The sequence below is a fragment of the Canis lupus genome, chromosome 6 (genome assembly GCF_003254725.2).
Source record: "Canis lupus dingo isolate Sandy chromosome 6, ASM325472v2, whole genome shotgun sequence".
Classification (NCBI taxonomy): domain Eukaryota; kingdom Metazoa; phylum Chordata; class Mammalia; order Carnivora; family Canidae; genus Canis; species Canis lupus.
The window spans coordinates 31,977,394-31,994,523 of NC_064248.1; the positions used below are offsets into that span (position 1 = coordinate 31,977,394).

Genomic DNA, 17,130 nt, shown 5'->3' on the forward strand with positions numbered 1-17,130 from the left:
AGGCCCACAAATCACTCCCATCATTAGGTGCGCCCCCAAACTATTTCCTTACATCCAAAGAGTTAAAACTCTATGCTGCAAAAATCAACTATCCTCTGCCTCTTGTGTTATCCTAAGTCCATTCCATCCTGTCTGTGCAACTGCACACACAGGATCCCCCCCAAATCCAGTGGAAAAGAATTGGGTTGGAAAATAGTTTTAATTAACTAAGGCTTGAGTACAGAAATATTATCTTCACAGATCAGACATTATTTCCCTCCATCAAAGAAGGAAAAAGAACTTCCAGATGTGTCCTTGCCCCACAAGGGCTGACACACATCTGGCTGGTGACAGCATCTATAGCTGTGTCCCTTGAGACTGATTCAACTTGCTGCAATCTTTATAGAAGCCGAAGTGCCAGAAATTCAGAGATTAACACTTTTATATATAACCCATTACCACAAATCCAGAAGGTAGAGTAAAACTGAACTTAAAAAAAAAAAAAGGTCCTCTAATGCAGCTCTAAAATCCAATCAGTTCCTATCTTTCAGCCTCATAGATTTTTTGTTAGGGGATACACGCAACTACTTGATATTTCTATCCATGCTGAAGGAAATCCAAACACACCCCAAATATGCTGCTCTGGCGTAAGGGTTGTGGTGAGCTGAAGGTCACTGAGAAACAGCAGGCACAGAAGACCTCTTTGCTTTCCCTCTTCCTGCCTAGAATCAGGGCAGACATTCCCCTTTGTACTATGCAACTGTACTATGTACTCGGTCCTTCCTGTCCTGAGGCTGGCTCTCTTCTGGTGCCACTGCAAGGTTAAAGGTTGAGAATCTTGCTCCTACACTCTCCACAAGGCAGGAAAAATGAATGCTTTTTGAGCCCCCAGCTCTAAAATGCTTGCTACCAGCCCTCCTCACTCAACTTATTGTGAAAGCTCCTGCTGAAGACCTGTGCACCCGACGTTCCAGATTTGCTGGTTGGGGATGTATTCTCACTTTGGTGACGCACGCTCAAATCTTGCTTATGGTGTCAAGTTTTTGGGCGTCGCTGAGCATGTACATGAATGTCTAGTCTGCGCCAACCCAAGGGTGCAACGATCCCCTAAAATGAAGCCTTGTCCTGTGCCACAGGATGACCACCATTGCTCTGGGCCTGAAACAAGACCTCACACGGGGTCAGCTCAGAATCTGGACTTTCCAGTTGTAATGTTTTTCGAAGACACACACAGGAGACTGAAAAATAATAGCTTTATTTATGACTGAAGATGTGAAGACATTTACAAAATGCCAAAGAAAACCATTCCTTATTCAATTTTTGAAATCTCAGAGCCTGAGGACTGAACTTTCACTCCGTATCGGGGAAGAACACCTCTTGTGAACAGACTATTCTTCATACCAACAGTCATGCTTGTTTTCTCAACATCCCACCGGGCCTCGACGCACACTTATCTAGTCTGCTGCTCGCGGAGTCTCTTAGGTGGCTTGTGCTAGCCACAGCTTCACTACAGTGCCCTCAGAGGTGTGCACGGGACGCATCTATCGGGGTCCCTTCGCCTTACTTTCTTTCTCCGAGTACTGATGACAGCCAGGAGATGAACAGCCAGTAGCATGGAAGAACCAACAAATTAAGGCCTTAAACCTAGGGCAGACAACTCCATTTTCTGGAGCTGAAACAGTGGGCTGGAGAATGCTTTTACAAGAGATCCTCTATGTTCTGTGTACACAGCACACACTGTTGGACTAATTTTATTATGTACCTAAATATACAAACTGATTTAGGAGAAAACCTCCAGACTCTTTCCCCATGGGATTGACATAGCCAAAAAGGAAAAATAAGGGAGAGAGCAAATTAATAGCCCTTAGATTTCAAACAGAGTAAGACAGTTTTGTAAGATCTTGGTCAGATGCACGTCAGGGCTGATCCTGCCTCAGTAAAGAGCGGATTTTTTTTACTGACCTACACTGACCACAAGAGCAAGTCACCAACAGTGGATTGCTGGCAGAGGAAATTGTGGCTGCTTATAACCTAAGGCTTTGATATAAATAAGCAGCAGCCCACAGTGACCAGTGGTATCGTACATGGCACAGCTCAGTGACACAGGTGCACGGTAGTGTATCTTTCAGAACATATCCACTGGAAGTACTTACTGAATGCATATCAGAAATTCATGAAAGGAAAGGCCATTTACAACATAGGGAAGACGACTGTCCCCATACAAAGGGTTCACAATCTGAATTGACCTTTTAAGATGGCAAATAGTGTTAGAGAACACTGTAAACCAACAAATCAAATAGGAAAAAAACAAAGCAATGTAGTACAATATATAATTACTGGAGACTTTTCCCTTCTAGGTAAGATTTTCAGAAAACCCTGGGATAGATTTTATATCACAAAATGGTCCATATCGCCCAAAAATGTCTTTTGACTGGACAGTAAAATAGTATTTGTTGGAAGCCAAAAATTGAGATAAAGTACAGGCCATTGGGAGTGGCAAAGCTTTAATTTCTCCAATTTTCTTCCAAATCAACTTATGATTGGGGTTCTCATGACAGAGAAAGAGGTGATAGCTTTCCACTGGAGCACACTTGGGATTGATTTTGCTGATGTTCCAAGTCAGGGCAATGCCCTTGGGTCTCAGCACCCGTTTCACTTTGAGCTCGGGCTTCTGGGGAGGAAGTGTGTCTCGGATTTTGTCTACCAGTTCAGGCAGGAGTGGTGGTGGCTCTGGGAGAGGTGGCAAGTGCTCAAAGGACTCAAGAACCTAGGAAACACATTTGTAAAGTTTAGCAAGCTGAACTGGCCGGTTTTGATTAAAGGGCTCAACTGCAGTTCTAAATATATTTCCTAGTCTTTGATCCATTTATTGAAATCATAAGAACAAAAGGATGCTTCATAAATATGTGGGGCTGGATCCACTCTTTTCAAGCATAAGCTGCTTTTGGCATTAAGATTTCTACACTCTGGAATATCACAAATCCAGAAAGGGTTAGGTCCCAGACACTCTGGACAAATATTCCATCTCATTCCCTAAAAGTGATCAAACACTGTGCTAATTTGCATGAAAAGTGTGAGTGTACAAGAACACCCCATCACCCCTCCACCCTCATCAACAATGGCTAACTACTCTTATAAATATTTTGTTGGGGGCAGCCCCGGTGGCTCAGCGGTTTAGCGCTTCCTGCAGCCCAGGGTGTGATCCTGGAGACCCGGGATCGAGTCCCACATCAGGCTCCCTGCATGAAGCCTGCCTCTCCCTCTGCCGGGGTCTCTGCCTCTCTCCCTCCTCTCTGTGTATTCTCATGAATAAATAAATAAAATCTTTAAAAAATATATTTTGTTGTGTTAAAATATATATATATATATAGTTTTAGCTTCTAGTTTCTGGAAAATTAAATTATTTTGATTGCATAAATAAGTAGATGCACAATAATACATTTTCAAAAGGCACAAGCTGAAATATGACCCAAATGTTTCTGCATAAGTAAAATGGGTACTTCCACTCAATGTAGAATGAATATCCCTTAATAGAGCATTTCATATCAGTACCTGGGCTGCGTTTTGTGCCACTTGGGTTGTCTCTTTTGCAATCAGAGCAGCTTTTGTAAGTGACTCCAGGGTGGATACTGAACTTTCTGTGAACACAAGGTTTGAGAAGTAAAATTTATCATCGATAATCAATTCCATAGCCTTTAAGCAAAACCAACTTAGGTGGTAACTAAATGTGAACTAAAATTACAAAACTATGAAATAAGATAATTAATTTTTGATAAAAGTTCAAGAACCAAAGGTGCCAAATATAGAGAATTTCCCTTTAATATGACAGAAATTCCCCTCTTAAGGATAAACACCTAAGTCTTTATTTAACCTGGAACTAGGAAAAGTTATACATGGGAGAGGGACCCTTGCTCAGCGTTCTTAGAGGTGCCTTATGCTCTTAGGTCAACAGGATGTTTGCAAACACAGAGCCATTTACAATCCAATATAAATATGTGACACACGCAAGTCCTGGGAATTCAAACTAAATATCAGGCAGTCTGAGGGTTAAAGGAATCTCTGCTGCTGCGGCTGTGTTAGCCTGGAGGGAATCAGATATACAGCTTACCCTTGAACAACATAAGGCTTGAACTGTGTGGATTCACTTATACATGGATGTTTTTCATTTCACTAAATTCAGTACAGTACTGTAAATCTATTTTCTCTTCCTTGTGATTTTAAGAACATTTTTTTCTCTAGCTTACTTTATTGTGAGAAAACAGTATATAATCCATACAGCATACAAAATAGGTGTTAATTGACGTTATGTTATTGGTAAAGTTTCTGGTCAACAGTGGCTGTCAGTAGTTAAGTTTTGAGGGAGTTAATAGTTATATACAGATTTTCAACTGCATGTGGGGTCAGTGACCCTAACCCCACATTGCTCAGGGTCAAATGTAAATTGTGGTTAAGTGTAAACTGTGGACTGTGGTAAGGGAGAGAGGAGGAAGGAGGGGCAAACAGGTCAATGGAAGAGAGATGGTGAGGGGAAGAAAGGGAAAAATAGAGAAACTGTAGGCGTCAGGGAGAGAAAGAAGGTTTAAGTAGGTGTTAGAATTGTCTAAAACAACTGGGGAGAGGCTATATGGGTGGTGGTTAAGAAACAGGATCTCCTGTTGGGAAGTAGTTAGGCCAGGAAGCTAAAAACTTCGCAAGTTTGAATGCGTCTAATAAGCATCAAAACCATTTTGATCCACTGTGTGCACAATGATATAACCGTTGAATATACATTCTCAATCTCTCCAAACAAAATTTTTTTAATTTATATTTTCTTGTGACTAACAAGGATAATCCAGATTCTGCATTGTGTTTCAAAGTTAATTCATTAGTCAATTTATCTACTGGTGTAAAGAACCTTTGTATGAGTTGTAAAGACCTCTCAATTTTAATTATGAGTCTGTAACAGGGTCCCTAACTGGTTAATGCAACTAGAGCTAGACCTGTGAGATCATAACCGGAAGGTGGCGGAAGGACACAGAGGACATCCAGTGAACGATACTCAAAACATTCTAACAAATAGAACCCCCTCTAACTAACATTCCTTCTTCCAAGGTGGTAAGTCAGCTGGTCCTTAAAATAGGGCCAGATAGAAACACAACTTCAGGATGGTAAGAAGAGACAACACAGAACTTTGGTCCCAAACCTGCTCCTGTTTATACCCTGTGCCATCAGCACCCACACCTTCTAAGCACTCTCTAGCTTTTACCCTCATCTATAAACAAATGAGTAAGGATTACTTCAGTCCTTGGAATTCTTGAAGCAGCAGCAGCCAGTAGCCCATTATATAAAGATTACTCTTTAAGCTGCTAGGTGAGAACTGTGACCTCTGGTTGCAAATTAACCTTCTGATGTTTGACCTTCCAGATCCTCTGCCGCATGGATATGCTCATGTGTACACACACACACACACACACACACACAAGCATATGTAAATACTTATAATATAAAAAGTTTTAAAAATTTGGGTTTTTAATGAACCATTCAGATATAATTTACATATAATAAAATGTATTTATTTTAAATGTGCGATTCCTTGAGTTTTGACAAATGTGCCCTTGTGAAGCCATCACCAAAATCAGGACACAGAATGTTTTCATCAGACCCCAAGCTGTTCAGGATCCCTTCTCAGGGGATCTCTCTCACTCTGGCCCCGTGAAACCACAGGACTGTTGTCACTATGGACTAGATTTGACTTTTCTATAAAATTTAATAAAAATCAAATCACGCAGTACAGAGAATTCTTTGGCCCAACATAATGTTTCTGAGATTCATCCATGCTGCATATAAAAACATCTTGTTCATTGTTTTTAAAGTGAGCTCCATGCCTAGTGTGGGGCTCAAACTCACAACCTGGAGATCAAGAGGCATGTGCTCCACCAATGGAGCCAGCCAGGTACCCCGTATTGTGTTGTGGACTGTTGAGTAGTATTGGCTGTACAGATAGATATGCCACAACCCATTTATCCATTTATCTGCTGGTGGACATTTGCGCTGCTTCCAGTTCGGGACAATTTTGAGTAAGTTGTGTAGGAGTCTGTGTAGATATAGGTTTTCATTTCTCAGGTAAATACCTACGACTAACACTGTCACATAGTAAGAGTATAGTTAATATTTGGAGGAACTGCTCAGCCACTTCAAAGGAGTTTTATCATTTCACATTCCTCCCACAAAAGCCTAAGAGTTCCAGGTTGCTCCACATCCTGCCAACACTTTGTGTATTTCAGTTTTCATTTTCATCATTCTACTAGATAAGCTGTGGCATCTCACATCATCTCCATTTCCCTGGTGAGTAACGATGATGAGGATAATGTCTTCTTGTGGCTTGTGCCATTCCCCCCATCTTCTACAGTGAAGTATCCTTTACCTGCTTTGGATTTAATTTGTTCTTTTTTCCCCCTAGAGAGAAGCTTAGATTGCCCGTGTGGGGCTTGATCTCACGACCATGAGATCATGACCTGAGTTGGCCAAGAGTTAGACATCAACCAACTGCACCACCCAGGCACCCCTCTTTTTGATAATGAAGATTTGCCAGCAACAAACTTTATCTGAAAAAATCTTAATTTTGCTTTCACTTTTGAAAGATATACTTGGTGGATATAGAATTCTAGGTTAAGGGTTTCTTTAGCCTCTCAATGATATCATTTGACTATCATTTGGCTTCCATAGTTCCAATTGATAAAATGGAATTCTTTGTTCTTCTCTATATTTTATGATATAAAAAAAACTTTTAAGAAAAAAAATTTTTTTTTTGTTTGCTTTTAAGGTTTTTCTCTTTATCACTGGTTTTCAGGAATGGAGACTATGATGTATCTTGATATGATTTTCTTTGTATTTATCCCACTTGGAATTTATTGAAGTCCTTAATTATGTGGATTTGTACTTTTCATTAAATTTAGAAGGCTTCTGACCATACAATTATGTTGGATCACTTGATTTTATCCCACATTCATTTAAAGTTTGATTCCCTTTTCCTAGCCTTCTTTTTCTCTTTTTAATCCTCCTTTAGCTTGGATAGTTTCTTTCCAAACTATTTGGTCAGGTACTATTTCCTCCAGTTTACCAATTTGTTTTGTCCTTCTTCAGTGTGTAATAAGCTGTTTATATTCCATCCATGGAACTTTAAGTATTTTCTTTTTTCAAATTTGGTTCTAGGGATCCCTGGGTGGCGCAGTGGTTTAGCGCCGGCCTTTGGCCCAGGGCACGATCCTGGAGATCCGGGATCGAATCCCACGTCGGGCTCCCGGTGCATGGAGCCTGATTCTCCCTCTGCCTGTGTCTCTGCCTCTCTCTCTCTCTCACTGTGTGCTTATCATAAAAAAAAAAAATTTAAAATTTGGTTCTAGGGCAGCCTGGGTGGCTCAGCAGTTTAGCGCCGTCTTCAGCCCAGGCTGTGGTCCTGGAGACCCGGGATTGAGTCCCACATCAGGCTCCCTGCATGGAGCTTGCTTTTCCCTCTGCCTGTGTCTCTGCCTCTCTCTCTCTCTCTGTGTCTCTCATGAATAAATATATAGAATTTTAAAAATTTTTTGGTTCTCTTTTTATATCTTTTATTTCATTATGTTCTTGTTTACTTTTTATCTTTGAGCATATTTCTTTCTTTTTTAAAGATTTTATTTATTCATGAGAGAGAGAGAGAGAGAGAGAGAAGCAGGCAGAGACACAGGCCGAGGGAGAAGCAGGCTCCACGCAGGGAGCCTGATGTGGGACTCGATCCTGGGGCTCCAGGATCATGCCCTGGGTCAAAGTTAGGTGCTAGGGCAGCCCGGGTGGCTCAGCGGTTTAGCGCCGCCTTTAGCCCAGGGCGTGATCCTGGAGTCCCGGGATCGAGTCCCACGTCGGGCTCCCTGCGTGGAGCCTGCTTCTCCCTCGGCCTATGTCTCTGCCTCTCTCTCTCTCTCTTCTCTGTGTATTCTCATGAATAAATAAATAAAATCTTTAAAAAAAAAAAAGTTAGGTGCTAGACCACTGAGCCACCCAGGGATTCCCTCTTTCTTCTTTTATTACATTTTTAAAATTTTATTTTTCTATGTAATCTTGGCCCCCAGTGTGGGGCCCAAACTCATGCCCTCAAGATCAAGAGTTACATGCTTTACTGACTAAACCAGCCAGGTACCCCACTTTGAGCATATTTCTATCAGCTCCTTCAAAGTCCTGGTCTATTAGTTGTCATCTCTGTTGTTTGAGTTTGTTTCCATTAACTGATTTTTCTCCTGGTCATAGATTCCATTTTTTGTCTCTGTATCTCTAGTGATTTTTTAAAATTGGATGATGGATATTATAAATTTTAAATGGTTGTGGGTTGAATTCCGTTCTCCAGAACACAGTGGGCTTTGTGTGATAAGCTATTGAGTTATATGTAGTTCAATTTGATCCTTTCAAAGTTTGTTTTTAGGTTTTTTTTTTTTAAAGATTTTATTTATTTATTCATGCGAGTCAGAGAGAGAGAGAGAGAGAGAGAGAGAAAAGCAGGCTCCATGCAGGTAGCCTGACGCGGGACTCGATCCGGGTATTTCAGGATCACGCCCTGGGTTGAAGGCGGTGCTAAACCGCTGAGCCACCCAGGCTGCCCTGTTTTTAGGTTTTATTAGGGTAAGGCCATAGTTGCCTTTGTTCTAAGATGAGTTTACACCCAGGTATTCAGTAAGAATCTGGCACTACAGCTGGTCAGAACTGAATATTTCTCACCCCTGAGCATAAAGCTCTTTGGTCATTCTTTGCCAATATTTATGGGGTTTTACTCTACGCATGTGGGGCTTAATACTTCAGAGCAAGGACTCAAGAGGACTCTATGCTAATCTCTTGGGAGTTTTTTTCTGAGTGCCTTCCTCATCCTGATGTTATGCTCTTCCCCTTCATTCTAGTTGCCTCAGCCTCTCTGAATGCCAATCTCTGTCTCTTGACCTCAATAAGACAGCCACGCTCTGCCAGACATTCTCTGCTTGGCAGTTCCTCCACTGTACCACAGTCTAGGAAGAAAGCTAGGGCAATCCATACTGTTCATCTCACTCATTCCCTTCTCTCGGGGATTGTAGTCCTATACTGCAATATCTGGAAAGGTTTTTTTTTTTTTTTAATTACATCTTATTTAGTTTTCTAGTTGTTTATGGCAGAAAAGTTATGTCTGGGCTCTTTACTCCCATTACTACTCTCTCAAAATATGTTTATAACTTTTTTCTCGTTACATTACTAACATGTTTACATCAACACGTGTACTTCTTCTACAACGTTATTTTTAATGGTTGAATACTGCTGTACCATATAAATCTAATTTGTGTAATTAGTCCTTTATTTCTAGAAATTTAAGGGTTTCCAAAGTTTAATTTTTCACAAATAGCACTGTGATGAACATTTTCATACTTCCCCATATACTTAACCTTAGTTTCTTTAGGTAACTATTCAAAGAATTTGGGGGTCAAAGGCTTGTATATTTCTAAAGTTTCTGATGTTGACAAAATACCTCCCCAGAAAGATTTATACTCCCATTCAGAGTATGGATACTTACAGTTCCTTTAAAACTCTTCAGTGGAAAATCTGCTGCATTAATTTAGTATTGGGGGGTAAAGTATACTATAGGCTAAGCACTGTACTAAAAGGATGGAAAGTTACAGATTAGGAAGTCTGATGCTGCTGAAAAGAATCTCAAGTCCTCTCAGGAAGACAGATGAAAAGAAACAATTACAGAGCAATGTAATACAGCTGTAATCTAGGTGTGCACTAAATACCAATGGTAAGGAGAACCTAGAAGTAACAGTACAATCTAAGTGTCTAAAGGGAGTATGAAAGAATGATGAGTGGGGTCATCAGACACACCTGGGGAGAGACAGAGAGGACAGCATTCCTGGCAAAGAGAACTATGCAGAGGTGGTAAGGAGAGGAGAAGCATTACCTATTGAGAAGCTATTAAGGCACAGGTAAGGAGTTTGTAGAACATAAGCTAGAAAAGTTTTCAGGGTCTAAGTCATTATGGAGTCTGTCTTGCTAAGGAGTTGGGATTTTATCCTACAGATAAAAGCAAAATCAGATCTGTCTATAGGAAGGAGCGTTTCAGTGGCAGCTTGGGAGACTCAAAAGAAGCAGTTTAAGTTAGGGCAGAAACATTGGTTACTTGCTAAGTTATGGCAGTAGAATAGACAAAAAGTGATGGAATTCTGAAATAAGGAAATACATGGACCAGACCTGTCAGCTTTAAAGGAGACAGAATTGGTGGCCTTGAAAACTGACTGCACAGTGGAATGAGGCAGATCAAAGAGTCCAAAGTGACTCTTTCATGTCTAGCTTAGGGAAGCTGGGCCAGCTGGTGATACCATTCATCAAGGAATATGGGAACAGCCCAGGTTCAACCTGACAAACCATACCTTCGTTCAGAACTGGACACTCTACAAGGTGAACAGATCCACGCTGTTATGAGTCAGCAGCATGTCCAACTGTTAGATTTCAAACTAACGCCCCCCTCCCAAGTTAGAGGTCTGATTTATTAAGCACTGAATGGATCGGTGTTCCTACTTTTTATTTTACTGTATCTCAAATCCTGTACTCGAGTGTGGAAATGATTTAATAATCTTAATGAAAAAGTAACTGATTATTCTAGATTCCCAATTCATTTGTCAAATGTATATTTCTCATTTTCATCATGAAACTGGAAACTGAAGGGTTTTTTAATTATATCATGAGGTACCTGGAGATTCCTATGGTTCTAACCTTTGTTTGAATCCACAGTTGAAAGGGGAGAAGGAATTGGCTATGTATTTCCTATGCTACTCTCCATTTTTAAGTATTATATACTTTTCAATGCTAAAAAAGTGATATTCTAAGATTTTTATCAAGAGTATCAAGAACATTCAAGGGCAATTATTAAGAGATGAAACTTTATAACTTATAACTAGCTCCAAATGACTTTAATTTTACCTCTTCCTGTTTAAATCTAAGAAAGAGGGCACTGTAATCATTCTTCTTCTACATTTTCATATTATGCCCTAATACCCTCTCATAGTATTAATGATCTAAAGAAAAAAGGTGTGTACCAGAAATGAGATTCATAATAGCCCCAAACAACCCAGCTATCTTTCAGTGAGTGAACACATAAACTATTATACATCTATACTATGGAATACCACTCAACAACAAAAAGGAATACTACTGATATGCAACTTTGATGAACCGTGGGGGAATTATGCTAAGGAAAAGAGGCCAATCTCAAAAAGATACACACTGTATCATCATATAACACCCAAGGATAGTTGTGTAATTTGATTGTGGTGACCATTCCATCAATCTATACATGATAAAACTACATACAGCTATATGCGCGCGCGCGCACACACACACACACACATTAAAACAAACTTTATAAATGGGTCAAATGCTTTTTGAACAGTCACCTTCCCTCTTTCTTAAAAAGAAACACTTACTTGTGTTGTACTTTGATAAGGCTTCTTTTGTCACATCAACCACAGAATCAAATTTCTTCTTCTCTACTACCTGAAAAGTTGTTAAAAAACTAAGATTTTGCCTCAGCACAAAATATTTTTGAAAAAGAAAACACAGATTTTAAATTACCATTTATAAGCTGGGAGATTAACTATCCTGTAAATTCTTACAGTTTAACACTATTAGGAGAGAGAAGGTCATGAAATACTATATGGTTTCTGAGAATACGACTAGGCAAAGTCTGAGTTAGCTTGGTAAATAAGTAGGCTTTTGAAATATGTTTGTCACTAACTATCTGCTTTAATGTTTAAGCTAGACTGGAAACTGGGTATAGTAACTAGTCAAGCATTAATTTCACACACAATGAATCTCCCAAACAACGAATGACAAAACTAAGTCCATCTTTCCCAGGTAGCAACACTAAAGTTCCCAGAAAACTAACATACTCAAATGAACAACGTTCAGAGGCAATATTTATTACCTACCGTAACTTCTGTTTCCGCACCAAGTGAATTGTTAGAATTTCCTGATGTAGTTTTTCCAGTATCTGAAAGAAAATTATTAAAATATCAACATTTGGCAAATTTATTAAGCTATTAAATATTTATGAACTTTATAACATATGAATGCTGAAACACAATAATAATGAGGATTCGCATTAACCATTTATTACATAATCACAAAAATGTAATTCAATTGACATTATCTATTCTAAAGACCAAGGAACCAATTGAAACAAAAAAAAATGTAATTTGAGTTTAAAAGATTTTGTCCTGTAACTTTACAACTATTAGTTTTTCTGAAAATCCATCTGTAAATTAATATGTAAATTAATATGTAAATTAATATGGCATTTGAGAAAACGGACTTGGAAATGTAGTTTTTCTTTTTCTTTTTTTTTTTTTTAAACATTTTATTTATTTATTCATAGAGACACAGAGAGAGAGAGAGAGGCAGAGACACAGGCATAGGAGAAGCAGGCTCTATGCAGGGAGCCTGATGTGGGACTCGATCCCGGGTCTCTGGGATCATGCCCTGGGCTGGAGGCGGGCTAAACCAGCTGAGCTACCAGGACTGCCCAAATGTAGTTTTTCTTCATAGTATCTCTAAACCAGACTCGAGATAGCTGAGGGGCATTCTATCTAGAACAGGAGAAAAACCTCAGATAAATGCTTATTATCCCTTGTAACTATCTGATTCAGGATCTTAACAGTCCAAGCCTTGGGGGCAATTGAATAGCTATTTAAGTGATGGGAAAGCTTTCTCATATCAAGATACAAATACTCTAAAATAGTAAACAAAGAAAAGGAAATGGGGAATTTTGAATGAGAACTTATAGGCCAACAAGAGAGCCATTTTAAGAGAGAGGAACTTTATTAGAAACCTGAGGTTAAAGACTTTTACGTAAATGTAGTAAGACAGAAACACCAAAGAGGAACAAAGTACTCTCAAAAAGCCAAAAGTCAAAAAAAAAAAAAAAAAGATGCTAAAGAATAGTCAAACTTTAAATCTTAAAATAAAACAAACATAAACAAGAACCAAAGTATTACCATCATCACAGGCCACAGCAAACAGAGAATAATGTATATGAAAGGTTAAGTAGTTTTCTAACTTACAAATCCATTAAGCACAGTAAACAAACAAAAGGTCATAAATTGATAAACACAAGGGTAAAAAAAAAACCCTCAATTATAGTTAGGAAATCATTTATTTGTTCAGATATTAGTCACAGATATAAATTAAAACATTTTTGAAAGTAGAGTTTTTTATTGAAAGATAATGTTCAATTCTCTATTTTAAACAAATATTGACTTGAGGCTTTCTAATTTCATAGATCATATTTTAATCAACTTAAGATACCTGTTGGATTTGATGTAATTGGAGTTGTCAAATTAGGACTTTCCAGAGAAATCAACATAACATCATCATTGTTACTAAAATGATAAGAAAATTAAAAACAAAAATAAACTAAACATGTATTATCAAGATGAAACATGCAATCAATGGTTAGAATTCTTCTGACTTAACATTTCATAACTGACAAGTTTTAATCTAACAATTGTGGTGGGGAATTGGAGATAAAACTAAATGCCCAAGAAACCCTATGTGTTGCCAATTATATGACCAAAAGTGTCCAATATAATGGATCCTTAAAACTTACTAGAAACTCATTTACAATGAATCCAAATATATAACCTATAAGCATTCAATACACATAAATGTACAAAATATGCAAAAGTCACTCTAGCACATAGACTTGCCTTCATGAAAATGAAAAGTGTAATTGAAAAAAACCCAGTAAGACACTTTGACTCTTACACAGGACTGTAAAAAATAAGGCTGTTAAAAAATTAGTCCTGCCACAATTCTATGTTACATCACTACAGTAGAAATACTGACCACATACTTGCTAAACTAAGCAAAGATGGTAAATGACACTGATTATGATTACTGCTCCCATTTGACCCTGACTCTACTTTCATGAGTTTGACATTCACATCAGAATCTTTGTTAAGATCTTGACACAGACTTCATGGAGCCTATAAAATTGCTAGATGAATTTTCTATGCACAGAGTTATACCACTTTCTTATAGATGTTTTTAATTTTTAGCTTTTGTATTTAGGTCTATGATCCACTTCAAATTATTTTTGTATATGGTGTGAGGTAGGAAGGGAGGTTCACTCTTCCCCTCTGGATATTCCTGCAACAGCTGTTGAAAAAAAACTATCTTTTCTTCAACAAATTACCTTGGCATCTTCTTTGAAAACCGATGGATGATATAGAATAGTTTCTAATCTGTCCATGGATTTGGTAGGTCTATCCTAAGACAACACTATTGTCTTAATTACTTTAACTTTATAGAAGTCTTAAACTTAGGTAGTGTCTTCCAACTTTGTTTCCAACACTGTTTTCCTCTTGTAGGTCTTCAACAACTCCATTTCGTATTAAGTTTTTAATCAGCTTGTTACTTTCTTTTTTTTTTAATTGTTTATTTATTTATTTTTTATTTTTTATTTTTTTTATTTATGATAGTCACAGAGAGAGAGAGAGAGAGAGGGGCAGAGACACAGGCAGAGGGAGAAGCAGGCTTTATGCACCGGGAGCCTGACATGGGATTCGATCCCAGGTCTCCAGGATGGTGCCCTGGGCCAAAGGCAGGCACTAAACCGCTGCGCCACCCAGGGATCCCAGCTTGTTACTTTCTATTTAAAAAAGGCTGCCAAGATTTTGATTTAGATTGCATTAAATGTACAAAATGATTTGGGTGATGTAACATTAATAATGAATTCTCTGATTTGTAAACATGACATATCTCACCAAATATTTAAGTCTCCTTTCATTTTTCTCAACTTTTTATATATTTAAAAATTAATTAAACTATTTTAAGAACAGTTTTAGGTTTATAGCAAAATTAACTGGAAGGTACAGAGCGTTCCCCATAAACCTACATCTCTAACCAACCGCCCCACGCATGCTTCCCCACCAAAATCCTACACCACAGGTATGCTTGTCGCAAAGAATGAACCTACACTTGATACATCATCACCATCATGATCAAACTCCACAGTCTACTATAGAGTTCACTCTTAGGGTATACATTCCACATACTATAAATGTACAACGATGTATATTCATCATAGTATCACACAGAATAGTTTCTGTGTGATAAAAATCCCTTTGCTCTGCCTATTCATTCCTCCCCATTAAGCCCTGGCAGTATTGGATCTTTTTATTGTCTCCATTGTTTCGCCTTTTCTAGAATGTCATGTAGTTGGACTCATACAGTATGTAGCCTTCTCATTTTGATTTTTTTCGTTTTGTAATATGCATTTAAGTTTCCTGTGTCTTTTGATAGCTCATTTCTTTTTTAGTACTGAATAACATTCCATTGTCTCAATGTAATGATTTATTTATCCATTCACCTACAGAGAGACATCTTGGTTGCATCCGAGTTTTGGCAATTATGAATAAAATTGCACTGTATAGGATTCTCCTCTCCTTTCTTAGCCTATCAATTCTACTTCCTTTTTGCAATATACATTTACAGCTAACTCAAGTCCACTTTCAAATAATACTATCCGGCTTCACAAATAAGTGAAGTACCTTCCTTTTCCATTTCTTTTATACTATCTACCTTTTTTCCCCTACATTTTTCATTGAAGCCCTTTGCAAATAGTTTTTTCAAAATTCTTGGTCTGATAATGTGAACATTTCTGTCATACCTGACTCTGTTTCTGATGCTTATTTAGTCTCTTCAAATTGGGGGGGGGGGGGTTGCCTTTTAGTATGTTTTATGGTATTTTGCTGAACAGTGGACATGATACACTAGGTAAAAGGAATATGATAAACGGGCCTTTAGTAACGTAGTGGCTCTACTAATCCTATGATTAGCTCTGTCTTCTAAGTAAGCCTACACCCCTGGAGTGTAAACTTCACCAGTGCTTCTCTGACTGCCCGTCTGCTTTAGGTGGGACAGGATGGATGGAGCTGCTAGAGTTGGGGATTCACTTCCTCCATGTGGAAGGCTAGCGGGAGCAGGAGTTGGGCTCTAGTAGTAGTTTCTCCCTGGACAGGCCTTGTTAAGAACAGAGTGGTCTGGTACATTTCAAAGGCTCCTTTCACCAACTGGCTGCTGCAGGTGGGAGGTATTTTCTCCAGGATTCACTGTAAGGACCTGGTAGCGCTCCTGGAGGTAAAACAAAATTATGGGCTCCCCTGGAGTTTTTAACTCTTGATGTGTCTATTCTGAGCCTCCGGCAATTAAGTTTAGGTTTTCCTAAACTGGCACTGGTTCCCATGGAAGTTTCTGCTTTTGGGTTTCTGCTCTCGTTCCCAAATGTTGTGGTTATCATTTCTGCCTCTGTCGTCGCTCCAACTTTGGGGGCAGTGTTTTGCTCAGTGACTTTACTTATCTAATGGATTTAAAAGGAGGTGCTGGTTTTTTCAGTTTGTAAGACTCCTTATGTGCTAGATCACAAATCTGAAATCTACTTTGTAGTTTTGAGGTTAGGTCTTACAGATATTTTGATAATCTTATCCCTCTGTATATCATGTTCTTTAATGTTATTGTAAATAGTATTGATTTAAAATTTTAAATTCCAACTATTTGTTGCCTATATACAGAAAAACTATAAATAGTATGATTTATACACCCTCCCACATAATATACAGGAATAGTGTGATGTACACATATATATATACACAGAAATATATTTTCTATTACCCACATATTTATAATATCCAGCACTCTTCATCTCTTTACCTTTGCAAATTTCCATCTAGTTTTATTTTCCTTCTTCCTGTAAAACTTCCTTTAACAATTCCTGCAATGCAGGTCTCCTGCTGATGTATTCTCTACACACGCCCCCCCCACCACCTTTTTTTTAGTGTGAAAATGTGTTTTCCCCTACATGTCTGAAAGATATTTTCACAGAGTATAGAAATTTTAATGGGTAGTTTTTCTTTCAATGTCTTAGAGATGTCCCTGTATTTCAATGCTTTAGAGATGTCTTTTAGTTTAAATAGTGCACATCAAGAAGTTTCTTGGTCTTATCTTTTTATTCCTTTCTGTATGATGAGTCTTTTCTCTCTGGCTGTTTTTAAGATTTTCTTGTCACTACTGGCTTTCACCAGTCTGATTATGTGGTTTTCCTTTAATCTTTATAACTTTTTTTTTTTTTTT

At 38.3% G+C, this 17,130-nt stretch overlaps 1 protein-coding gene across 6 annotated transcripts in view; it reads right to left on the minus strand.

The window, feature by feature from the left end:
- Positions 1 to 1,215: 1,215 nt before the first annotated feature.
- Positions 1,216 to 17,130, minus strand: part of ATF7IP2 (activating transcription factor 7 interacting protein 2) — a 55,379-nt gene continuing 39,464 nt past the window's right edge. For 5 of the 6 annotated variants that reach the window (XM_049111409.1, XM_049111412.1, XM_049111411.1 and 2 more), the window contains 5 exons: positions 13,306 to 13,379; positions 11,927 to 11,992; positions 11,427 to 11,492; positions 3,532 to 3,617; positions 1,216 to 2,746 (listed from right to left, as the gene is read on the minus strand). In XM_049111409.1, coding sequence (XP_048967366.1) covers positions 2,333 to 2,746; positions 3,532 to 3,617; positions 11,427 to 11,492; positions 11,927 to 11,992; positions 13,306 to 13,379 — 706 coding nt within the window. In that variant the 3' untranslated portion in view covers positions 1,216 to 2,332. The remainder of the gene's footprint in view (positions 2,747 to 3,531; positions 3,618 to 11,426; positions 11,493 to 11,926; positions 11,993 to 13,305; positions 13,380 to 17,130) is intronic. The other variant, XM_049111414.1, reaches the window with a different exon arrangement.